This window comes from Amblyraja radiata, chromosome 5 (genome assembly GCF_010909765.2).
Source record: "Amblyraja radiata isolate CabotCenter1 chromosome 5, sAmbRad1.1.pri, whole genome shotgun sequence".
Lineage (NCBI taxonomy): Eukaryota > Metazoa > Chordata > Chondrichthyes > Rajiformes > Rajidae > Amblyraja > Amblyraja radiata.
Window position 1 is genome coordinate 92,682,412 of NC_045960.1, and position 22,906 is coordinate 92,705,317.

Consider the following 22,906-nt stretch of genomic DNA (forward strand, 5'->3'; position numbering starts at 1 on the left):
ATTGTGCCATCTGTCGCCCCCTCAAATGGATGAGGGAGGCGGTGGCCGACAGTGCTTTCTTCAGGCGCTTGCTCGGCCACCATGGGGCTTTCTCACCTCTCACTTCTTTCTGTTGACCGTCGCCTTCTCCACTCCGCTGCTCCCCCCCCCCCAGCACCGCCTCTGCCTGTTCCCTCTCCCATAGTTTGTCCACTCTGCCTCTCCCTCTCCACCGCTGCCTCCTCCACTTCCTTCCACCTGGAGGAGGGAGCGACAGAACGGACAAAGTGATGGCCGACAGGAAGAAGCAGCAGCTGGTGAGAGGGGAAGGAGCGCCACAGTGACTGAGCACATCTTGTCGATAGTGGCGGCCTGAAGAAAGCGCTCTTTGCCAGGGGCTACAACGTGAGCTGCAACAACAGCTGCGTCAATGGTGCGGCAGCTGCCGAAGAAGGGTTTGCTGGTGCAGACAAGCAGCATCAGTGCCTAGTTTTAAGGTGAAACTACACAAAGTACTGGAGTAATTCATTAACCAGCATCTGCAGTTCTTTGTATCTGCCTAGTTATAAGGTGATACCAACTTATGTTAAATCTGATTTATGTAAGGTTTTTCAGAACATAACCCTTGCGTAAGTCAGGGAATGTTTGTATTGGGTTTTTTATTTATTGAACTTTTTTAGTTTATTATGTTAGCTATTGAGTACAAACTTGTGGTGCTGCAAGTAAGAAATTCATCGTTCTGTTTTGGTACACTTGACAATTAAATACCCCTGACTCTTTCAACTCTCGAGTAGGATACAGGAAAAGGAGGGGTTTTGGTATCACGCAAAGACAACAGGCTAAGTCGGGGATCAAAACATTATTTTCAATGAGCTGTAGGATACAATGATTTTTAACCTTGATTTGGCATTGTGAAATTTGTCCCTTGAATGCGAAATCGTCTTAACCATTCAGATTGAATGATTCTTGTAGCAGTTGTCAGTAAGATTATGGTGCGATTAAAGCCATAAATTTAATCTTCTACGTGTTCTAATTTTCTTACAACTGAGTACGCAGCAATTATTCAGCAGAATAATTATCTTGAGTGTTATTGCAAATCGTCCTTGGAATTTTTTTTATTCATTCTTGGATGGAACTACTGTGACCGGTCTAAAATGTATTGCACACACCTAATTGTCTTAGAACTGAGTAACAATTTCAGGGGGCATTAAGAGTCAATTATACAAGCAGTAAACATGGTAGATTCTATTCCCAAATTACTCTGTTCATTTAAGGGTATCTGAGTATTTATTGCACATCCACAGTTATTTTGAAGGTTGTGGTAAACTCTTGAACCACCACAGTCTTTGTAGTGGAAATATTCTCACAGTGTTGATTAGGGAGTTTCAGGACTTGGGTGTAAAAACAAAGAAGGAATGATGATATTCAGAGTGAGGTGCAATTTGGAGGAGAAGTTGTTTCCAAGTGTGTTAAAAGTAGATATGTGGGAGTGAAGTGTATTTTGCAGATGGTATATGTGACAGCCATAAGTGCTCTGAAGGCGGAGTGAGTGAATGTCTAAGGTGCCAAGCTTCTCGCGTTGGTGGGGCTGTAATCATTCAGGCAAGTATAGATCATTCCATCTCACTACAGACTTCTGCCAAGTAGATGTGAAAAGGATTTATTGTGTCTGGCATTGAGCCATGCTGCAGGATATGTAGTTTCTGTAACTTATAACCACAATATTTATGTGCTTGTCCTGCTGAGATTCTGTTTAGGATACTGAAGATATTGATGTGCGGTACTTGGTTATAGTAATAATATTGAATGTCAAGAAGAGGCGGTTAGAGTTTGTTGTTGAAATTGGTCATTGCCAGATATGTGGCATGAAAGTGGCATGGCATTTCTTATCCCATATCTTAATGTCATCGAATGAGCCATATTTATTCCACCATAATTTGGTGGTTTCATGGTTGCCATTACTGGTATTAACTTTTTTAAATTCCAGGTTTATTTAATTACTTATATTTACAAAGTTAGTGTAGTAATGCTGCAAAAATATTTTAATTTCAAATCAGCAACAGTTAAAATGGGTCAGACGTGAAAAGCGCACTGGATACAGTAGATGAGGTTGGAGGAGGTGCAAGTAAACCTCTGCCTCACCTGAAGGACTGACGTGGACTCTGGGTGGAGTTGAGGGAGGAGGTATCAGGAGAGGTGTTGCATCTCCTGTGGTTGCAGGGGAAAGTTCCTGTGGAGGGGTAGTTTGGGTGGAAAGCGACAAGTGAACCAAGGATTGCGGAGGAGTGGTCTCTGCCGAATGCGGAAAGGGGTTGCGATGGGAAGATGTGACTAGTGGTGGGATCACATTGGAGGTGACAGGACAGTCGGAGCATAATATGTTTAATGTGGAGGCTGGTGGGGTGAAAGGTGTGGACCAAGGTAACTCGGTCCTTGTTCCGTTTGGGCGGAGGGGGAGCAACAGCACAATTACGGGACGCTAGTGAAGGATCCAGCTATGACAGAAGGGGGAAACCACATTTACTAAAGAATGGTGCTAAAATGTTTTTGTGATCATTTCATAAGGATGGAGCTACAGCTGTCATAGATGTCATAGATAGCTTAATTTGACCAAATGGTTTGTAGGCTTAAAAGGATTAAATCCAAAAAGGGAAGTTCAGTTTCTGCTCCAGATATTTTTGTAACCTTTGAATACCACCTGCCATAGTTTTGACTTTGGTTGCACTTTGTAATTTTTATTTATTTATTTATGCAATGTGAGTTTACTACATGGCACATTTAAAAATTGAAAAATATATTGAACTTGAAAAAAGCACAAATATCTCGATCCCGGGGAAAAGAAGGATATATAACACAGTCCAGCTTGATCAAAGATGTGGCCTTTTAGGAGATTTAGAAGGGAGAAGCAACTGAAGAAACACCGTAGACAATTATAGCATGGGGTCAGTGAAGGTAAGAATTCAAAACATACCAAGGGACCTTCTGTTTTGAAAAGCTGTCACTCAACGAGACACATTGGATGCATTTTCCCTGCAGGTAACTGTTAAAAATATATAGTTGCCTTTTTTGAGTACAATTTTTCAGGTTGTAGCCAAAATGCCAATAAATGACATTCAACGTTATTGGAAAAGACAATGGCTCATACAGTTATCACTATTTGTGAGATCTTGCTTTATACATAATAACTGCTCTGCTTACCTAGATAAATCATGGCATTATATATTTTTCATGATATTCTTTCAGATATTTATGAAAAATGCACCGTGCAACTATTTTGGTAGTAGGGATGACCATAAAAGATAATTCAAAGTAATGCAGTAAACAAAATATTAAAATGTACAAGGCTACAAATAAGGGGTCAGAGGTTGCTTTAATCTTGAGGAGATTTGATGAATATCAGTGCAACTTTACCCACAAAATATATGTTTGTTGCTGCATATGGCACGGAAAGGAACCTGTCATAGCTCAGCAACTTAATTACTTTAATGTGGAAGCATGAACTGATTCATTATAATGACTAATTACTACCAACATGTAAAAGTCATAGTCATGGTTGCTTGCAAGCTGCATATAGTAATGGAATTGTACAATTACACAAAATTGCATCGTTTTGAAGCATGTCCCCTCACGTTTGTTTTTTGTGCTTTTCTTGATATCTAGATGTTGTATTACAGCATTTTATACCCTAACTTTTTATTTTATTTTTCAGATTATAATCTATCTGCACTTGAAGATTTTTTGTTTACCAAAGAGACCAAATATTCTGCATCCAAATCTTCTCAGGAAAAAACAAGTCACACAGCAGATGGAAGCTTAGTTTTATATGCTCAGGTACCATCAAGATGCAGCACCAGCAACTGGAAGACTAGGCGACAACGTAGAAATGCTCAGTGCCATGCTTCGAGGGATGCAAGAAAAGTTCCGCTTTCTACATCTGATTCCGACACTAGTTTGGGTGATGACAATTCAGTCATCATCAGACAAAGACGGCAGCAGACTTTGCAGCCTTTTGTAACTCATCAGCCAAGAGAGGACTACAGTTCCCCCAGAAGCTGCCTACTCCCATCTTTGAGAGTCAGTGAAGTAACACAGGATAGCCCAAGTTTAGAATGTGCTGCCATTTTGGAAGAAGTAGACATGGAGCCTTCCATTTTAAGTAGGGTAGCAAATACTCCATTTGATCTTTGTCACATTTTATTGTCTCTGTTAGAAAAAGTTTGCAAGTTTGACATGGCCTTAAATCACAATCCAGCTTTAGCAGCTAGTGTAGTTCCCACATTAACTGAATTTTTGGCAGGGTTTGGGAACTGCTGCAATAGTAACATATCTGAAGCTGAGGAATTTGCTACAGGATGGACAACAGAACCAGCAGCCCTGGTTCAAAGAATGCTTTTAAGAACTGTCTTGCACTTGATGTCAGTTGAAATAAATTGTAGAAGTAACATGCCCGATACACTTCGACGAAATATTGTAGACTTGCTGAGGACAACATTGAAGATTAAGAATTGCATTGAAAAGCGTCCAGATCCTTTTGTTCCACAGCCAAAGAAGACACTGCAAGAGCTCAGCAAAGATATTTCTTTCTCATCTTCTCATCATAAATTGCTGCTGCTACCCGAGTTACTCGAAGTAGTTTTGCAAATTCTCCTTTGTACCCTACAGTCAGCTTCCACCAATCCTTTCTTCTTCAGTCAGGCCATGGACCTGGTCCATGAGTTTACACAGCATCATGGCTTTGAATTATTTGAAAGTACAGTGCTTGAGATGGAAACGTTGATTACAAAAAATGAACCCCAGTCTAAAGAGGCAGCAGAGCACATCAAATCGCTGATTGGTAATGTTATGAAAATAATCAGCATTGTCAAGAAAGTGAAATCAGAACAACTCCATCAGTCTGTTTGTACACGCAAGAGACACAGACGATGTGAATATTCTCAATTCATGCACCATCACAGAGATCTGTCTGGTCTCCCTGCTGCAGCATTCAAAAACCAGCAGTCAAAAAATCCTTTTGACACTGCATTGGATGGTGAAATCTGCTATCCCAATCGTTGCTGCTGTATTGCAGTGTGCGCCCACCAGTGTCTGCGTTTGCTGCAAGAAGTCAGCTTAACTAGCACTTGTGTGCAAATTTTATCAGGTGTGCATTCTGTGGGAATTTGCTGTTGCATGGACCCAAGATCTGTCATTGCCCCCATGCTTTATGCCATGAAATCACAAACTTTAAAAAACAGTCACGTGCATATCTTGAATATTCTGAGTAAATTTATCCTTGAGCAGCTTGGAGGTGGGGAAATTTCAGTGAAAATGAAACGTGCAAGCTGTAATATTTGCACAGTCGACAGTAGTCAGACACCTGATATTGCAGAGGTTCTACATGAAGGTATCATAGGCATTGGTTCCTCCTCCAGTCTTTCCAATCCCAATTTCCGATCAGATGGTATTTTACCAAGCAGAGGGTCCCGAGACATGTTGTGGAGTTGGGAAGCTTTGGAAGCTTACCAAGATCTTCTCTTCATTGAAGATGCACAGCTGAGTTTGCAGGTTGCCAGTCATATATGCTACCTAATCCAAAAAGGCAATGCTGTGGTTAAATGGCAACTTTACACTCACGTCATTAACAGTGTGCTTCAAAAGGGAGTGGAGTTGTCTCACCATGGACAGCAGCTAAGAGTAACAACATCCTGTACCCAAGCTTATAATCACCACATCAAATATTTGTCTCGTGATGTTCTTCAACTTCACCTGCACACATTGCCTTCACTCTTTCAATCCAAGTGAGTAAAGCTTTTTTTCCTGGTTTACTATGATACTGACTTCACTTTGAGTAGGATGTAGGTTGTAACTAAAGTATGTGTAGGTTTATGGCAAACTACTGATGTTATCAGTTTAAAATAAAACACCCTGGTTCAGAGGCCACACCTTTGTTTCTGAAGCAGGTGTCCAGTCCATACTCAAATGTTAAGCTGACATTCTCCTGCAGCTGGGGATGTTACTAATGTGCCGGCTTTCAGATAACATTCAACTGAGGCCTCACCTGGCTTGACAGGTGAATGTAAGACACTCCTCTTTGAAGGACAGGGGGGTTTGGTATTTTGGTCAACATTTGTCTCTGAATCACAATTTAAAACAGATTATCTAGTTACCTTGCCATAGCTGTCAATAGAATTGTTTTGTTTGGAAGTTGTGTTTCCAGCTTTACTGCAACAATAGTAATAAAATCACATTTTTATGTTAGAGTGATTTGATGCAAGTGGTAAGAACATAGAAAATGAAATTAAGATATAGGGTCAGCAGTTCAATGTCATCTACATGCTCAAGGCAACATGGAAAATAATACTAATGGTACTATTCAGCTGTAGCCAAAACTTGGCTGTTATTTGTTACTTTGCAGATGGTGCATTATTGCAGTAGTGGAAACAGTATGGTAGCACCAGAAGGATGACATTCGTACAGCAACCTCCAGCAGTATCGGTCCGCAATCGTTACTTTGACACGTTGGAATTAACTTGCAAACATGGAACAGTTCTAGGTTTTATGTTGGGTTGCTTTAATTTGTCTTTTTAGTCTCGTTCAGCTTTTTGGTCCTTGCAAACGTTTCTTCCAGGTCGTGATTCATTCTGACCTCTAGCACAGAGGAAACCCATGTGGTCACAGAGAGAATGAGCAAACTCTACACCGACTGCATCTGAGGTCAGGTTGGAACCCAGGTCTCTGGCGCAGCTCTACAATCTGCGCCACTGTGCTGCCGCCAATTGTGCCAATTGTTCAATTCTGTTTTAAAAAAAAGAAAACCTTGTGTTTTCCTTTCTAATTTAGATCCACTTGGGGAGCAAAGGTACCATGAAAAACATGTAGACTTCAAATGTTCTGTTGTATTTGGTTTGAGCGCATGCTATACTAAAACTAAATGCAGGGAATCATTCCTGAAAATAGCATTGATTACTTATAATAATTCCAAATTTTCAATTGCGTAGTTGAAGATGTACATTCAGTTTTAGGATCAATTTTATCTACTGTAATATTTCATGTTAGTATGGAATTGGGGTTAGATTTCAGATACTGAGAATCTGAAACAAAGACGACTTATTTTGAGTTTCCATTGTGGAATGGTGTACATTTTTTATTCTATTTTTCCTTTGGTATTCATGACCAGGCATATATGAATGAAATTTCACTCAAGAATATAAACTCTTGCTACCCATGATCTCGAGTGTACAAAGTATTGAGGCTGCAGATTGAAAGAAATTATTGTTTCACTGTGGCGAGTAAGATAGATCTTGTGAAAAGTAGTAAAATAAGCTTTCAAACAGTCAAAAAAAAGATAATTGTGATTAATTATAGTTAATGATGTCTTAATCACACAGCTAAACCAGATAAAATACCATTTTTGAGTGGTACAAAGAAACCACTTTGATGTAAATTTGAATAGTATCGAAGAAAATGTTTTGCCATTAAAGATTTAAAACCATCATAGAATTTAAATACCTTTGGCTATCAGTAACGTCCTACAATCATTGGATTTTTTTTTACATAACTGGGATATATAAATGTATAGTCCATGATTTCCATTGATGTACCATTTCTGCACGGTGTACATAGTCTATTAATAAATTGAAAGCTTTGTTACAAGTACTGCTATGCTTGCACAATGAGTTGATCTTTTATCGATACAGCAAAAACAGGGATGCTTGAAGTCGTTCTTGTTTTGGTTTGATAAGAGTTCACTCATTACTTGGTGACCAAACTGTTGTGAGGTAAACTAGAATAAATTTCAAGGTCTGAGTAAGCATGCAATCAGATCCAAACCTTACCAGTGATGCCAACCCAGAATAAACCGTTGCCATCTGCCCAGCTTCCAAGTTTCCATCTATGCAGTTTAAGCACAGTTTTCCTAATCCTAAAGCAGATGGCAAGTGGGTGATGGGAAAAAAACAAAATTAATTAAAGGAACTGGGCTTAGACATCTGATTCAGATTCTTCTTCTGGAAAGGTTTCCCTCTCCCTCTTGTCTACTAATCCTGTTCCTCCCCACTTCCCATCCTTAATAGGAGTAAGAGATTCTGAGGGCATATTGTTTCAAATTGCATGGGTTGGCCCTTCTTGGGAGTTATTTAGTTTCACATATGTGATGTCAAACGATATAATAACAATAATAGTTTAATACAATTTACACTCGTCAATGTTTAAGTGGTTCATATGGTTCACCCAGATGAGATAATTCTGTTTAATGAATTGTTATAGAAATATGCCAGTACACCCAAAAGAATGAAACATAATTAGCAGTTAACTCTGTCAGACATTTTCATACTGTTCAAAAAAGCAAATGTACTTCTGCTTTTAGCAGCAGTTGAACCTGCAAAAAAAATTCAAGAATTTTAGATTTCTACATGAAATATTGCACATCAATGCATATTTCTAATTATCATGTCTGTTTTGCACAAAGAAAATGTGTATGTTTGTTTTGCAGGCTAGTCAGAAGTCTCTTTTTGAGCTGCAACGGATTAAATCAAATGACAGAACTCATTTATCTAGACTGTGTTAGATCAAGTGCACTGATGGTTTTTGAAACTTTAATCCTGTGTCTTGGAGATCAACATACAAATGGAGAACTGGATGAAGAAACAAATGCAGAGTACTCTGCTCTGAATCCCAGTGACACTGCAAGTACCCAACATACTGCACTACATAAAAATGAAATGCAGCACAGTTTAAGTAGATTTTATGCAGTTCTGAAAGAATCACAGCCCAGGAAGAAGAAAGCTAGAAATATAGACATCCACCTAAATGTAATAAACCTGTTTCTTTGCGTGGCATTTATGTGCATCAGTCAAGAGCCTGAATCTGATCGTGACTCTGTTAATGATTCTGAAGATACCTCAGGCTATGATAGCTCTGCCAGTGAAGCTCTGGATAATATGCTTCCTCACTTATCACCAGACAGTGTTGTTTTACCTTCAAACGAGCAGATCAGACGGGCAGCAGATGTGTGGTCTGTTTGTCGTTCAATCTACTTGAAAAATATAGTGTTCCAAAAACAGTTCCATAAACTAGGTGGTCTGGAGGCCTGTCGTAGATTACTGACGATCATCATTCAGAGGATATCCAAAATAATTATAGACAGTGCAAAAGAAAATAAAGAAAGAACATTAACTCAGTGTGATAATCCAGAGGAAGTAGAAATTTCTTTGCATTCATCATCAAATCCAATAGCTAAACAAGACGAATCATATGTCAACAATGATGAAGAATCAACTCAACCAGACCGTGAAGTTGTTCAAGAATCCGCAGATCAATTAGACGAGCAGGGTATTTCCATTGAAGGTGAAGAAGATTGGGAATTTGTGGAGCAAGAGCAAACTAGAACAGAGGAGGAATGGGCGTTGCAGAGCATCAGGCTGCTGGAAGCTTTGTTGGCCATCTGTTTACACGCTTCTGATCCTTCTGGGAGAACAGATTCGGAGCATTCTCCACAGGTACACTTTTCATTAATGTGTCTAGATTCCTAGTGGCATGATACATAGTGCAATATGCAACATAGTGCAGTAATTTCTACTCTACAATTCTGTTCTCCTATCTTGTTGCCTCATGATAGTAATTATGGTAGTGGGATCAATTCTGGTTCACAAATGCAATTCTTAACAAATCTTGAGTTTTGTTAAAACCTGGAAGATGGTCACTTGTTATCTATCCTCTTGGTTATATATCATGTAAAATAGAGAAGTTAATTTTGTTTCTTTTCGCACTTTGTGTAGTGTCCAGAAGCCCAGGGAAAAGAGTCAAAAGGTTGCCAGTGTTGCACTTTTTTTTGCACTGGACTCTCATGACCATCAATTCAACTTAAACACAATCCACTATAGACGATAAATCAACATACAATTTTGATTGTTGTTATTGTGCAATCAAAAATGTATGTTCATGGAAGATGTAAAACTAATCGATTAAACCTTTTATACTTTTGATTACTGTGTTTTATGAATCTGCTCCAAGTGCTAACACTAATAAGTTCTATTTCATTTCCTTAATCATTTTTGTTTAGAATTGTCCCTGTGCCTATCTTCCTTGGCCATGGTCCTGGCTTTCAAAGGCTGCCTCCTCAAAACCTGCTTGTTTTAAGCAGCATATCAAAGAAAGTAGAGAGGTTTAGAATGAGAATTACAGGATGTTGTTTTTGAAATTTACATTTTTATTTCTTAACTTCCAGAACATTTCTGTGGATGAAATATTGACCGAAATTCGAAACCTGCTTGTTTGTTCGGGTATAGTTGATTCTCATCTAGCCAAGCCCCTCTTCGATTCCTTGCAATGTGTAGCCTTGGGAAGAAGTACTCCAGTAGGCTGTTCCATTGAGCAAGAACGGAAAAAGGTGATAACTTGGTTTAGAATTATGTACAATACCCATCGCATTTTACTTGTTGTGAATTAACTAATTGATTGCTGTGTGCAATGTTAAAATGTTATTAAAATAATGCCCACACTCAACCAAAGATCTATGCAGCTGCAAAGTATTTTCGTGATTTTTTTTCTGGTTGCCTTTTCTATTTGAGTAAAGGGCAAAATACTTCCTCAAATGCCTTGAGCTCTGAATTAGTAGCAAAAGTATTACAGTGCTGAATGGGTTGAGTAGTGCAATACATGTTTGTTAGACATAAGGAACTGTAGATGCTGGCTTACAAAAAAAGAGACAATGGGCTGGAGCAAATCAATGGGATCAGGCTACATCTCTGGAGTATAGGTCGGCACCCTTCTTCAGACCCTTTTTCACAAACAGATTGTGAATGATGGGGTGGAGGGGGGGGGGGGGGAAGCAGGAGGTGTATATTTATGTGTCTACACCAAGAATGAACTTCGGCAGGAATTTTACAGCCTATTTAACTTGTCTTTAATTGATACTATGTTGGTTTTACATTGAGTGTGTATTGATAGCACTGAATCCAATGAGTTGTTTAGACAGTGCATATGTCTCACAACAGGAAACCTTCGATTTCTTAGCAAAGAGAGTTTGTTTAAAAGCATAGGAAACAGAAACCACAACTTCTCCATGTGAAAACAGTAATTTCTCCAAAAAAAGGTACAGAAATGGAAGCCAGCTACATATGAAACGTGATTCCCATCTTTAAGTGCCAAAATAATTACTCTGTCATCTCCATTTGGTATGCTCATTCGTGATATTCATGAATCCTTTCTATAAGATATGGAATGGGGAGGCTGCCCGAAACGTCACCCAGTCCCCTCTCCAGAGATGTTGCCTGTCCCGCTGAATTACTAAAACATTTTGTCTATCTGCTGAAACAGTCAGTAGTTTTTGAAAGTGGTTGAATTCAGGGGAAGATACGGAATGGGTGTTCTTCCACTGGTTTCTTCACTGTGTCAAACATGATGTCAAATTAAACTAATCCTTTCTGTGTGTGATCCTTATTGCTCCATTCCTTGCTTATTCATCAGCTTCTCTAAAAGTCTCTTAAACGCCACTATTGTTTCTGCTTCCACCACCACCACCACACCGGCAGCATATTCGAGGGCTGGTGGTGGAAGCAAACGTAATAGTGATCTTTGTGTTAAAAGAAAATCGTGCCCCTGTCATCATAAAGCCATGACCTCTATTTGGAATTTTTACCCGGGGGGGGGGGGGGGGGGGAAGGTTCTGAATGTGCTCATAATCCATGCCTCTCATAATGTTATGTTTATATTGTGAATATTGTACACCACCTCTCCCCTTAGCTTCTGACACTTCAGAGAAAACAATCCATGCTTGTCCAATCACTTCCTGCAGCAAGTCCAGGCAACATTCTATTGATGCTGCTTCCACCACCACCCCTGGAATATGGGTGTGGAGGTGGTGTAAGCAGACACAATAGTGGTGTTTAAAGGGCCTGTCCCACTTGGGCGCCATTTGCGCGTCACGCAGGTGGCGCGCGAGGATTTTGAGCATCCCGAAATCCAGGAGCGGCGCGCGCTACTGCTCGTCACTGCATACACCACCACGCCTCATCACGCGCCATGTGCGTGTCACGACGCACCAACCAATTTTTAGAATGACTCGCAAGTGACGCCCAATGGGACAGGTCCTATAGAGGCCTTTAGACAGGCTGATGAATATGCAAATAATGGAGCAATGTGGATAACATGCAGGTAGAAAAGATGAGTTTAAGTTGACATCATCTTTGGCACAGACACCGTAGGCTGTTCCCTGCTGAATAATTCAATGTTAATAATATTCAAGATCCTTGGAGGCTCCAAGGGGTGCTTCTAATTTTTCCAGTATAGTAGTAGACCCTCAAACAAGGAAACATGAACAGAACAGAACATGCAACTAGGTGTAAAGAAATTTCATTTTGCGGAGAATGGTGTGTCTTCAGAATTTCTTATGGGCCTGTCCCACTTAGGCGACTTTTTAGGTGACTGCAGGAGACTATGCAGTCACCAAGTGGTCGCCACATGTTCGCGGGTGGTTGCCGGGGTGTGGCCTTCATGGTCGTGGGGAGTTCCCGCATTCTGGGAACTACTCGCGGCCTCATTATCGTTGCCGCAAATTTTTCACCATGTTGAAAAATTAGCGGCGACTAGAATGAAGCCGCCATGGAGAATAGCGAGAATTCTCGAGCCGTATGTGGATCGCCAGGGTCCTAGTAGGTTGCCAGGAAGTCTGAGGTTCTTATTTTGGAGCCGGTGCTGACTGGTGAATCTCATTGGCTCATTGGGGGAAAAAAAGGTAAGCAGTAGTTTTTAGAACCAAGGATAACCGACCGGTAATGTTAAATGTCGCGCCGAGCTTCACAGCCGTGTATCTCTGGCTTCTTAAAAGTTGTCTCCCTCCTTCTTCCCCTCTTCCCCCCTCCCCCCTCTTTTAAAGGACTTACCGTACACTGTACTTTAGCCGTCTTTTTACGGTGCCAACCTTCCTGTTCATCGCGGTGTGTGTCTGTATCACCTTGGCCTTGCACCGTGTTGATTTTTTAGAAAATTCAGGAATGAAGGAAGGTGTGTGTGTGTGTCTGTCTGTCTGTCTGTCTCGTGACAGTCGCCGCCAGTCTGCTGGAAACCGCCTAGGTCGCCCATTACTCTGCAGGTTTGTGGAGGCCTCCTTGTGGCCTGAGCTTTGATCAGCCATGATCATATTGAATGGCTTGGAAGGCCTGAAGGACTTTTCTGTTCCTGTTTTCTGGTCTCCGTTTGAAGGGAAACAATGTTTCATATTCTTTCCAGTGTTCTTTAAGGGTGTGACAAATAGAGTGGATAAAGGAATAAAATCGGTGATTTCTGCAAAAAGTCAGCTGGTCAGGCAGCAACTATGGAAAGACAAATAGCCTATCTAGAGGTTGTAGACAAGGATGCCCGTTATCTCCATTATTATTTGCGCTTGCTATTGAGCCACTGGCAGAAAGAGTTAGGGGGCATCCGGAAATACATGGGTATAACACAAAGGACACAGTGAATAAAATTTCTCTATACGCAGATGATGTATTAAATTACATTACAAAACCAGAAATTAGTATTCCAAACTTATTAAAGCTAATAACCCAATTTGGTTCACTTTCAGGATACAGAATAAATTGGAATAAAAGTGAAATTATGCCAATAAGGGAACATAACAAACAGATAATACAACAATTTCCATTTAAAATAGTAAATGAAAATTTTAAATATCTAGGTATTTATGTAACTAAGATATATCATTATTTAAAGCAAATTTTCCCCCATTACTGAACAAACTACATAAGAATATTCAATACTGGAAAACACTTCCTATCTCAATGGTTGGCAAAATTAATGCCATAAAAATGATTTTTTTACCGCAAATATTATACCTTTTTCAGACAATTCCGATATATCTGGCAAAAAACTTTAAAAAAAAATTGGACTCTATTGTTAATGATTTTATCTGGGATTATAAGAATCATAGGATAAACAAAAGACACTTGTGTAAATCAAAAATAAATGGAGGCTTGGTTTTACCCAATTTTTTGTTTTATTTCTGGGCAGTTAATATTAAAAATATGAATTTCTGGTTGGAAGAAATAGATCATCAACCAGACTGGTTAAAAATGGAAAAGGAAGATTGTTTACCTTTTGATATCGGTTCGATATTATTTGCTACGTCTAAATTAAACAAAAAAATTTATAGGGAAAACCCTATAATATTTAGTGCTATACGAATTTGGAAACAATTAAAAAATACATTAAAATTAGATAATTTATCACTTTTTCTTCCAATTGTGAATAATCCTTTGTTTAAGCCTTCATGGTTGGACGGGGGTTTTACACAATGGAAGAATTATGGAATTAAAAATATGGGACAACTTTACAAGGAAGGCACTTTTCTGACATTTCAGGAGTTGCAACAGACTTATGGACTTCGAGGAAATGATTATTTCAGATATCTTCAACTTAGAGATTATGTAAAATCGAACTCCCAAAATTTTCGAATTAGAAATTCAGAAATTCTTGATGAATGTTGGAACAAACATCCTAATACAGAAAAATTAATATCTTATATATATAATATCTTATTAGACAGTGACATTCCTTCGACGGACTTACACAGACAAACATGGGAAAAAGAATTAAATCAAGTAATAACGAAAGATACTTGGGAAGAAAGTTTGCAACACATACATCAGTGTTCACTAAACGCCAGACATTCTCTAATACAATTTAAAGTAATACATAGGTTACATTATTCAAAAACAAAACTACATAAAATTTTTCAACATATCTCACCTATATGTGATAAATGTCAACATTTAGAAGCTACATTATCTCATATGTTTGCAAACTGTATAAAAATTAAAAAATTCTGGGTAAATATTTTTAGTATAATATCTAAAGTAACCAGCACACAATTGGACCCAGATCCAAAATTAATAATACTCGGAATATTAGAATTAAATCAAACACTTAGAACAACACAAAGAAACTTTATTGATTATAGTTTAATAACAGGAAAAAAATTAATTCTAAAATTTTGGAAAGGCCCTACGGCCCCCACAATCAAAATGTGGATTATAGAAATGACGGAGACCTTAAACGTGGAAAGAATCAGATTTTCCCTGTTGGACAAACAGGAATTATTCGTTGGAACATGGTCTCCTTTTATTGATTACTTAAAGGGTCAGAATAGTTCAGCACAGGAACCTGACTAGCACTCGGGCTAAAGAATGGATGAAATACTATACTCTGAAATGTACGAATATATCTCGAATGAAGTTTTTTTTATTTTAATACATTTTTCCATTCTTCTTTAACTATCTTTTTCCTTTTTTTTTTTTTGTTTTGTTTGTTTTTGTTTTTCTTCTCTTTCTTTTCTTTCTTTAATAAAAAAAAATAAAAAATTAAAAAATTAAAAAAAAATTTAAAAAAAAGGAAAGACAAATACTTCATGTTTCAGATAATTTTTGTTTTGGCATTCTGTAACTGGTGAAGTGCCATAGGGATCAGAGATGGGGTATCAATTATTTACAATCTATGTTCTCGACAAGGATGAAGAGGTTGTACTACCAGCTGATTTACTGATAATACAAAGCCTGTTTGTTGATAATACAAAAATAGATGGGATTAACAAGATGCGATGAGGATGCAACGGGCCTAGAAAGGAATATAGATGATCCACGTTGAAATGAAGGATAAAACATTGAAATATAAAACAAGTTATTATTTGAGTGGAATGAAACTACAAGGCGTTGCGGTTCAGAAAGAACGAGCGTCCTGGCACGTGAAACAACAGTCGGTATGCAGTTACAGCAAGTAATTGGGAGAACTATTGTTGACCTTTATTGCAAGGAGTAAAGAATGAAACAATAAGGACATATTGGTGCCGCTTTAAAGGCACTGGTGAGACTGTATACAATTTTGGGGTTCATGTTTAAGGAATAATATATTTGCTGTTCAACACTATAGTTGATTCCTAGAAAGGAGGGGTTGTTGTGTGCATGTAGAAAGGTTAAAGAAGTCAAGCCTATAAATCATTGGACTTCAGAAGAATAGAAGGTGCTCCAATTGGATCATATAAGATGCTGAGAGGGATCAATGAGATGGATTCCAAATTGTTTCCCCAAGTGGCGTATCTTGCGGGGAGAGGAGAGGAGTGTGCATAGTTTCAGAAAAAGGAGATGCCCAGTTTTGACAGAGATAAGGAAGGATTGTTCAGATATTACCTCGGATTCAAAATGTTTGTATATATCTATAATACCCTCATGGACTTGCCTATCATTTTGAATACAAGGAAGACTCTTGGTATATAATCTGATTTTTACTGCAATCGCTGAATTATTGTAAGAAAAATGAAAAATTGATTTAGTTCATGTTAATTTGCTCTGATGTTATAATTTGACTGGATGTTATAAGCACTGCTAAGTGTTAATGCCTCAATTCTGCATTCATACCTAAACTCTTGCCTGGGTCTGTTCCATTTGTGAGCCCCTCCCATCCACAAAAAGGATTAGGTTCACATCTTCCACCTCACCAGTTCCATGTTGACTTATCCATCTCTACCAATACCCATTTCCCTTCTCATTGCGTTTTTCTATTCAATCATGATCTCTGATAAAGGGTCTTCTATACAAAATGTGAACTGAATTTTCTTTCCACAGATCTGCCTGATCTGTATGTTCCCAACAAATTGTTTTGATATTACTTGTGACCTTCTGGTTATGTAGCTTTCCTGCCTTTTACTTGGCACCACTATTATATATGTCATTCAATTTCTGCAGATGAATGACAGACCTTGTTTTCTTTGTTTTCTTTGGTCCTTTGCATTTCCTTTGCAAATTTAAACTTTTCTAACATTTCTACGTAATGGTAAAAGCGCAGTAATTATGGTTAACATTTTTTTTAACAAGCTTTCAAGGTCAGTGTATTGTCACATGTACCTAATAAGATACAGTGAAATTCGATATACCATACAGCCATACAAAAACACAGCAACAAGATACACAACTACATAAACATTAACATAAACTTCCACCAAAGTGGATTCTCCACCTTCCTCACTGTGATGGAAGGCAATAAAGTCCAATCTTCTTCCTCTTTTATTCTCCCACGGTCGGGGCAGTCGAACCATCCGCAGTCAGGGCGATCGAAGCCCCTGCAGCCGGCGATTGAAGCTCCCACGTCGGGGCGATCGAAGCTCTCGCGTCAGGGCGGTCGAAGCTCCTGCAGCTTGGAGTTCCCAAAGTCAGTCTCTGACCAAAGACCGCGGGCTCCGCGATGTTAAAGTCCCAGCAGACTCCCGTAGTAGAGCTCAGAGGTCGATCCCTGGCAAAGGGATCTCGAGCTCCGTGACGTTGTCCGCATCCACCCGCGGTGGATCTCCCGATCGGTCTCCAGCAAAGGCCGCCAATTCCTCGATGTTAGGCTGCAGTGCGGATGGAGATATGATACGGGAAAAAATTGCAATTCCGTCGAGGTAAGAGTTTAAAAAAAAAAATTCCCCAACTCCCCCTCCCCCCACATAAACCCCCCGCAAGCTAAAGAACACTAGAAACCTACATTTAGCACATACAAACAAACAATAAGAGAAGGCAGGCACAGACAGACTGTTGGCGAGGCAGCCATTGCTGGCACCACCCTGTGGAACAGACATCAAGCCTGAATATTGCCATTCCACCACAACCCTCCGTCTTCTATCAGTAAAGCAGTTTTTAATCATCCATATCACTGTTACCCCGTGCATCTTAATTTTTTGGATAAGCCGACCATGGTGGTATTTAGTAAATGACTTACTAAAATCCATATAGAGAACATCCACCACCCTATCCTCATTGACCACCTTCATCACTTCCTCAGAAAACTCAATCAAGTTAGTAAGGCACAACCTACTAACTTGCTGACTGTCCCTACTTATCCCAATTATCTTCCCGGGAGTAAATCCTATCTAGAAGAATCCCATCCAAAAGCTTAATTCGGATGGATCAGATGCATCACCAATTGCATGACAACAACATAGAGTCCTCCACAAATTGGTTTTAGACACAAAGTTCTTTTTTAGCGTGATCAAGACCAATTTGGATTGGTAACTGTTAATTGAGTTTACATCTGCTTTGCGAACAGTATGTTGTTTTCTTTAAACACAAATTGAATAATTGTTTAGTTTGTGAATGAATTATAGTTCTGCAGGAACTCTGTCCTTCTGCAGATGTATTTTATAGATTTTATATTGAGATACATATATGAGATAATATATATAAGCATCTGGATAAACAGGGTCTGATTAGGAACAGTCAACATGGATTTGTGCCTGGAAGGTCATGTTTAACTAATCTTCTTGAATTTTTTGAAGATGTTACTCGGGAAATTGATGAGGGTAAAGCAGTGGATGTTGTGTATATGGACTTCAGTAAGGCCTTTGACAAGGTTCCTCATGGAAGGTTGGTTGAGATTAATGGTGGAGTAGCAAGATGGATTCAACAGTGGCTGAATGGGAGATGCCAGAGAGTAATGGTGGATGGTTGTTTGTCAGGTTGGAGGCCAGTGACGAGTGGGGTGCCACAGGGATCTGTGTTGGGTCCACTGTTGTTTGTCATGTACATCAATGATCTGGACGATGGTGTGGTAAATTGGATTAGTAAGTATGCAGATGATACTAAGATAGGTGGGGTTGCGGGTAATGAAGTAGAGTTTCAAAGTCTACAGAGAGATTTATGCCAGTTGGAAGCGTGGGCTGAAAGATGGTAGATGGAGTTTAATGCTGATAAGTGTGAGGTGCTACATCTTGGCAGGACAAATCAAAATAGGACGTACATGGTAAATGGTAGGGAATTGAAGAATGTAGGTGAACAGAGGGATCTGGGAATAACTGTGCACAGTTCCATGAAAGTGGAATCTCATGTAGATAGGGTGGTAAAGAAAGCTTTTGGTGTGCTGGCCTTTATAAATCAGAGCATTGAGTATAGAAGTTGGGATGTAATGTTAAAATTGTACAAGGCATTGGTGAGGCCAATTCTGGAGTATGGTGTACAATTTTGGTCGCCTAATTATAGGAAGGATGTCAACAAAATAGAGAGAGTACAGAGGAGATTTACTAGAATGTTGCCTGGGTTTCAGCAACTAAGTTACAGAGAAAGGTTGAACAAGTTAGGGCTTTATTCTTTGGAGCGCAGAAGGTTAAGGGGGGACTTGATAGAGGTTTTTAAAATGATGAGAGGGATAGACAGAGTTGACGTGGAAAAGCTTTTCCCACTGAGAGTAGGGAAGATTCAAACAAGGGGACATGACTTGAGAATTAAGGGACTGAAGTTTAGGGGTAACATGAGGGGGAACTTCTTTACTCAGAGAGTGGTAGCTGTGTGGAATGAGCTTCCAGTGAAGGTGGTGGAGGCAGGTTCGTTTTTATCATTTAAAAATAAATTGGATAGTTATATGGATGGGAAAGGAATGGAGGGTTATGGTCTGAGCGCAGGTATATGGGACTAGGGGAGATTATGTGTTCGGCACGGACTAGAGGGGTCGAGATGGCCTGTTTCCGTGCTGTAATTGTTATATGGTTATATGGTCTGAGCGCAGGTATATGGGACTAGGGGAGATTATGTGTTCGGCACGGACTAGAGGGGTCGAGATGGCCTGTTTCCGTGCTGTAATTGTTATATGGTTATATATGTTATATGGTTATACGTGTCCGCCTTGGCTCAGTTGTAGCACTCTTGAAATAGGCCATGGTGTAAACCCATCTTGAAACTTGAGCGCACACTTGGTGCCTTTCGCAGATAAGAAGTCTTATCTACCTTCATGATTGGTGGTGGGGGATCATGTTCTAATTTTGAAAACTAACTAGGAATTCTTGTATCCAATACTTATGTGCCCATAAACATCACAAAAATAGATTATAGGGTTAACGATTACATTGATGTTTGTAAGAAATTGGAGTGCAAAGTGACTAATGCTTCCTAAATTACCGTATGATATCCTTACTCCTTTGAAACTCGATAGTTTTGAGTTTTCGATCCCTCTCAATTTCAAGGCTATAATTCTTGCGGTGGTACAGAAAAAAAAGGGAAATATATTATTGAAACTAGTATATTGCAACCTTTCCATCTTTTGAATCTTGTACTCTTGCTGTGAATAATCCAATTGAAAATTAATTTGATTTACGGATTGCATTTTCTACTTTTAAAATGGAATGTTTATTTTAGGATCATTAAAGTAAAACTTCAATTTTTTTTCTAAAGCAGCGGAAAATGAATGACGAGTCAGGACTACAGATGGGTGATTTTTCAGAGGAAACAGAGGATCCACAGTATTACAGTATCAGACTTTTTGCAGAAGAGGAAGGGTATGAGGCTGATAGTGAAAGTAACCCAGAAGATGGTACAACTAAGGATGAAGGTAATCTTGGAACCATTTTTTATGGACTTCACTTTCTCTTACTTTGGTAAACTTTGCTCCAGTGAAGAGGCACAATGCAAATGAGTGATTGCTGTGTTTAATCACATTATCCAACTTCAACACAAATTAAGTAGGTTATTATTTAAGAAGTTACAAAAAGGCACATAAGATGGTTTATGCTCTGGCAATTTTTAACTTGGAGAGTATCGAGAATGTGATTGAAATGGTAATGTTATTTATCCAATGCATATTTTTCATACCAAAAATGTTGAATTCTGCAGATTGTAGATTAATTTGGGCATCATTTAGGTACACATTTGGTTTAATAACTGTCTAGATAAAAAAGTGTTTGTGACTTTGAAGAGTCTGAAGAAGGATCCCGACCTGAAACATCAGCTGTTCATTTCCCTCCACAGATGTTGTCTGACCGGCTGTGTTACTCCAGCATTTTGTGTCTGCGACACAAAATACTGGAAAAAATCATCCGATCAGGCAGCATCTGTAAAAAAAAAGGCGGCATTTAATATTTCAGGATATTAAACTGTTGAAATGCTGCATGACCATCTGAGTCTTCTGACATCCATAGATTTTTTCTTTTGAAATAAATCTGTTTCCGTTTCCTTATGAATTAATAAAAAGTTTAAGTCATATTTTGGTTGATGTGCTCATAAGAATTTTTAACACTCTTTAAAGAAGTTTATCGTAATTTATATTGAATTGAATAAATTGGCTGTCCAGAGAATCATAGTCATACAGCACAGAAATAGGGCCTTAAGTCTTGTCCAAGGGGCTCATCTTTGCTAGTCCCATTTTATGTGCGCTTGACCCATATCCCTCTAAACTTCTGATAAATGCAAATTGTAAAACAATAGTCAATAGTCAGATTTATTCGTCACATACACAATGAAGTGCAGTGAAATTAACTTGCCAGCAGCGGTACAATAAAAAAGAACGCACAATACACAATATAAAATTTAACACGAAACATCCACCACAGCATTCATCACTGTGGTGGAAGGCACAAAGTTTAGTCAGTCCTCCTCCAATTTTCCCCGTGGTCGGGACCATAAACCTCCGCAGTCACCGCTGCGGGCGGCCAGATGTACAGGCAAGGTAAGTCCCAAATCGGTGCTTCCCTACCGGAGACCGCAGCTTGACGATGACGTAGGCCGCAGGCCGGCGGTTGGAGCTCTTCTCCAGGGATTCCCGGCGAGGGATCCCACTCCGGAAGGTAAGTAAGTAAGTCCCCGCCGCACCCGCGGCTTCAAGCTGTTGTTGGTCGTGGGCCGGCGGTCGGAGCTCTTCTCCGGGGTCCCCAACGAGGGATCCCAGGCTCCGGACGCTGCGCCAGCTGGAATCTCCGCAGACTGCGGCTTCAGGCTGCTGCGGGCTAGCGGTCGGAGCACTCCCTTCTGGCGACCCCCGGCGAGGGCTCGCCCGCTCCGTGATGAAAAGGCCACACTGTGCCCGCTGCTGAAGCTCCGGGCCTGACTCCGGGAAAGGCCGCACCAATCCTTGGTGTTAGTTCGCGAGGGAGGCGACATGGAAAAAGTCGCCTCTCCGTGGAGGAGGCGACCTAAAGCGGTTCGCCCCTTACCCCCCCTCACCACTTCCCACACAAGACACACCAAGAGACATTAAAACAAAGATTTGGACATACTAAAAAAACCAAAACAAGTAGAATTGACAAACACGCTGCTGGCAGGGCAGCCATCTTGCAGCGCCCCCACCAACAAATGTTTGCTGTTTCAAGTAAGTACTGGTAATAAATTGGTTACAGAATATGTCAAAATTCTGAATTATTTGCTGCAACTAGAAAAAGGAAGTGAGAACATGACCAATGGCGCAAAGTGGGATGTGGGAGAATAAATGAGAAGTAAAGGGGTTAAGAACTGGTTTCTGGCATACATAGTTTAGTCATTCAACTTTGCTCTTTGACCACAAATAGATATTTGTATGTTAATTTGGCCTGAATAACAAAATGCCCAAATTTTGGAAGTGACATTGGAATGGAACGAGGCAAATTGGGATTGGGTGAATTCTGGTACTGGCATTTCTGAATTTCTATTTGCCATGGCTCATAATTAATACCCTGGTACTTTAATTTCCTCATCAGAGATCTTTCTGCAGTTTCATGCATCCTGTTTTCCCTGTAATACATGACACTATTCACACAAACCTGCACAAATATCCCTGACGTGAATTTAAAATATACTAACTCCTTCCATTGTACTTTAATAAGTCTCATCTTTTATTTGCTGCTTTGTATTTTCCCTTTACATTCCTCTGGTATGGAATTCACATTTTTTACTGTTACTGATGTGGGTTTTTCTTGATGTGTGTTGATTTTTAATGTTCAATGGTACTTTATTGTCACATGTAAAGTAAAGTATCTTTTGTTGTCATTCAGACTTTTCAGTCTGAACGAAATTTCGTGCCTTGCAGTCATAACATAGAATAAAATAACAAAACACACAATAAACACATATTTAACATCCACCACAGTGAGTCTACCAGGCACCTCCTCACTGTGATGGAAGGCAAAAGTCTTAAAGTCCTTGTCTCTTCCCTCCTTGTTCTCCCTCTGCGTGGAGGCGATCCAGGCTTC

At 39.6% G+C, this 22,906-nt stretch overlaps 1 protein-coding gene across 1 annotated transcript in view; it reads left to right on the forward strand.

The window, feature by feature from the left end:
• The window catches only part of lyst (lysosomal trafficking regulator), a 212,164-nt gene that overhangs the window by 87,746 nt on the left and 101,512 nt on the right, over positions 1 to 22,906 (forward strand). Inside the window, exons 5-8 of the mRNA XM_033021759.1 lie at positions 3,689 to 5,756; positions 8,450 to 9,455; positions 10,184 to 10,345; positions 20,142 to 20,298. Coding sequence (XP_032877650.1) covers positions 3,689 to 5,756; positions 8,450 to 9,455; positions 10,184 to 10,345; positions 20,142 to 20,298 — 3,393 coding nt within the window. The remainder of the gene's footprint in view (positions 1 to 3,688; positions 5,757 to 8,449; positions 9,456 to 10,183; positions 10,346 to 20,141; positions 20,299 to 22,906) is intronic.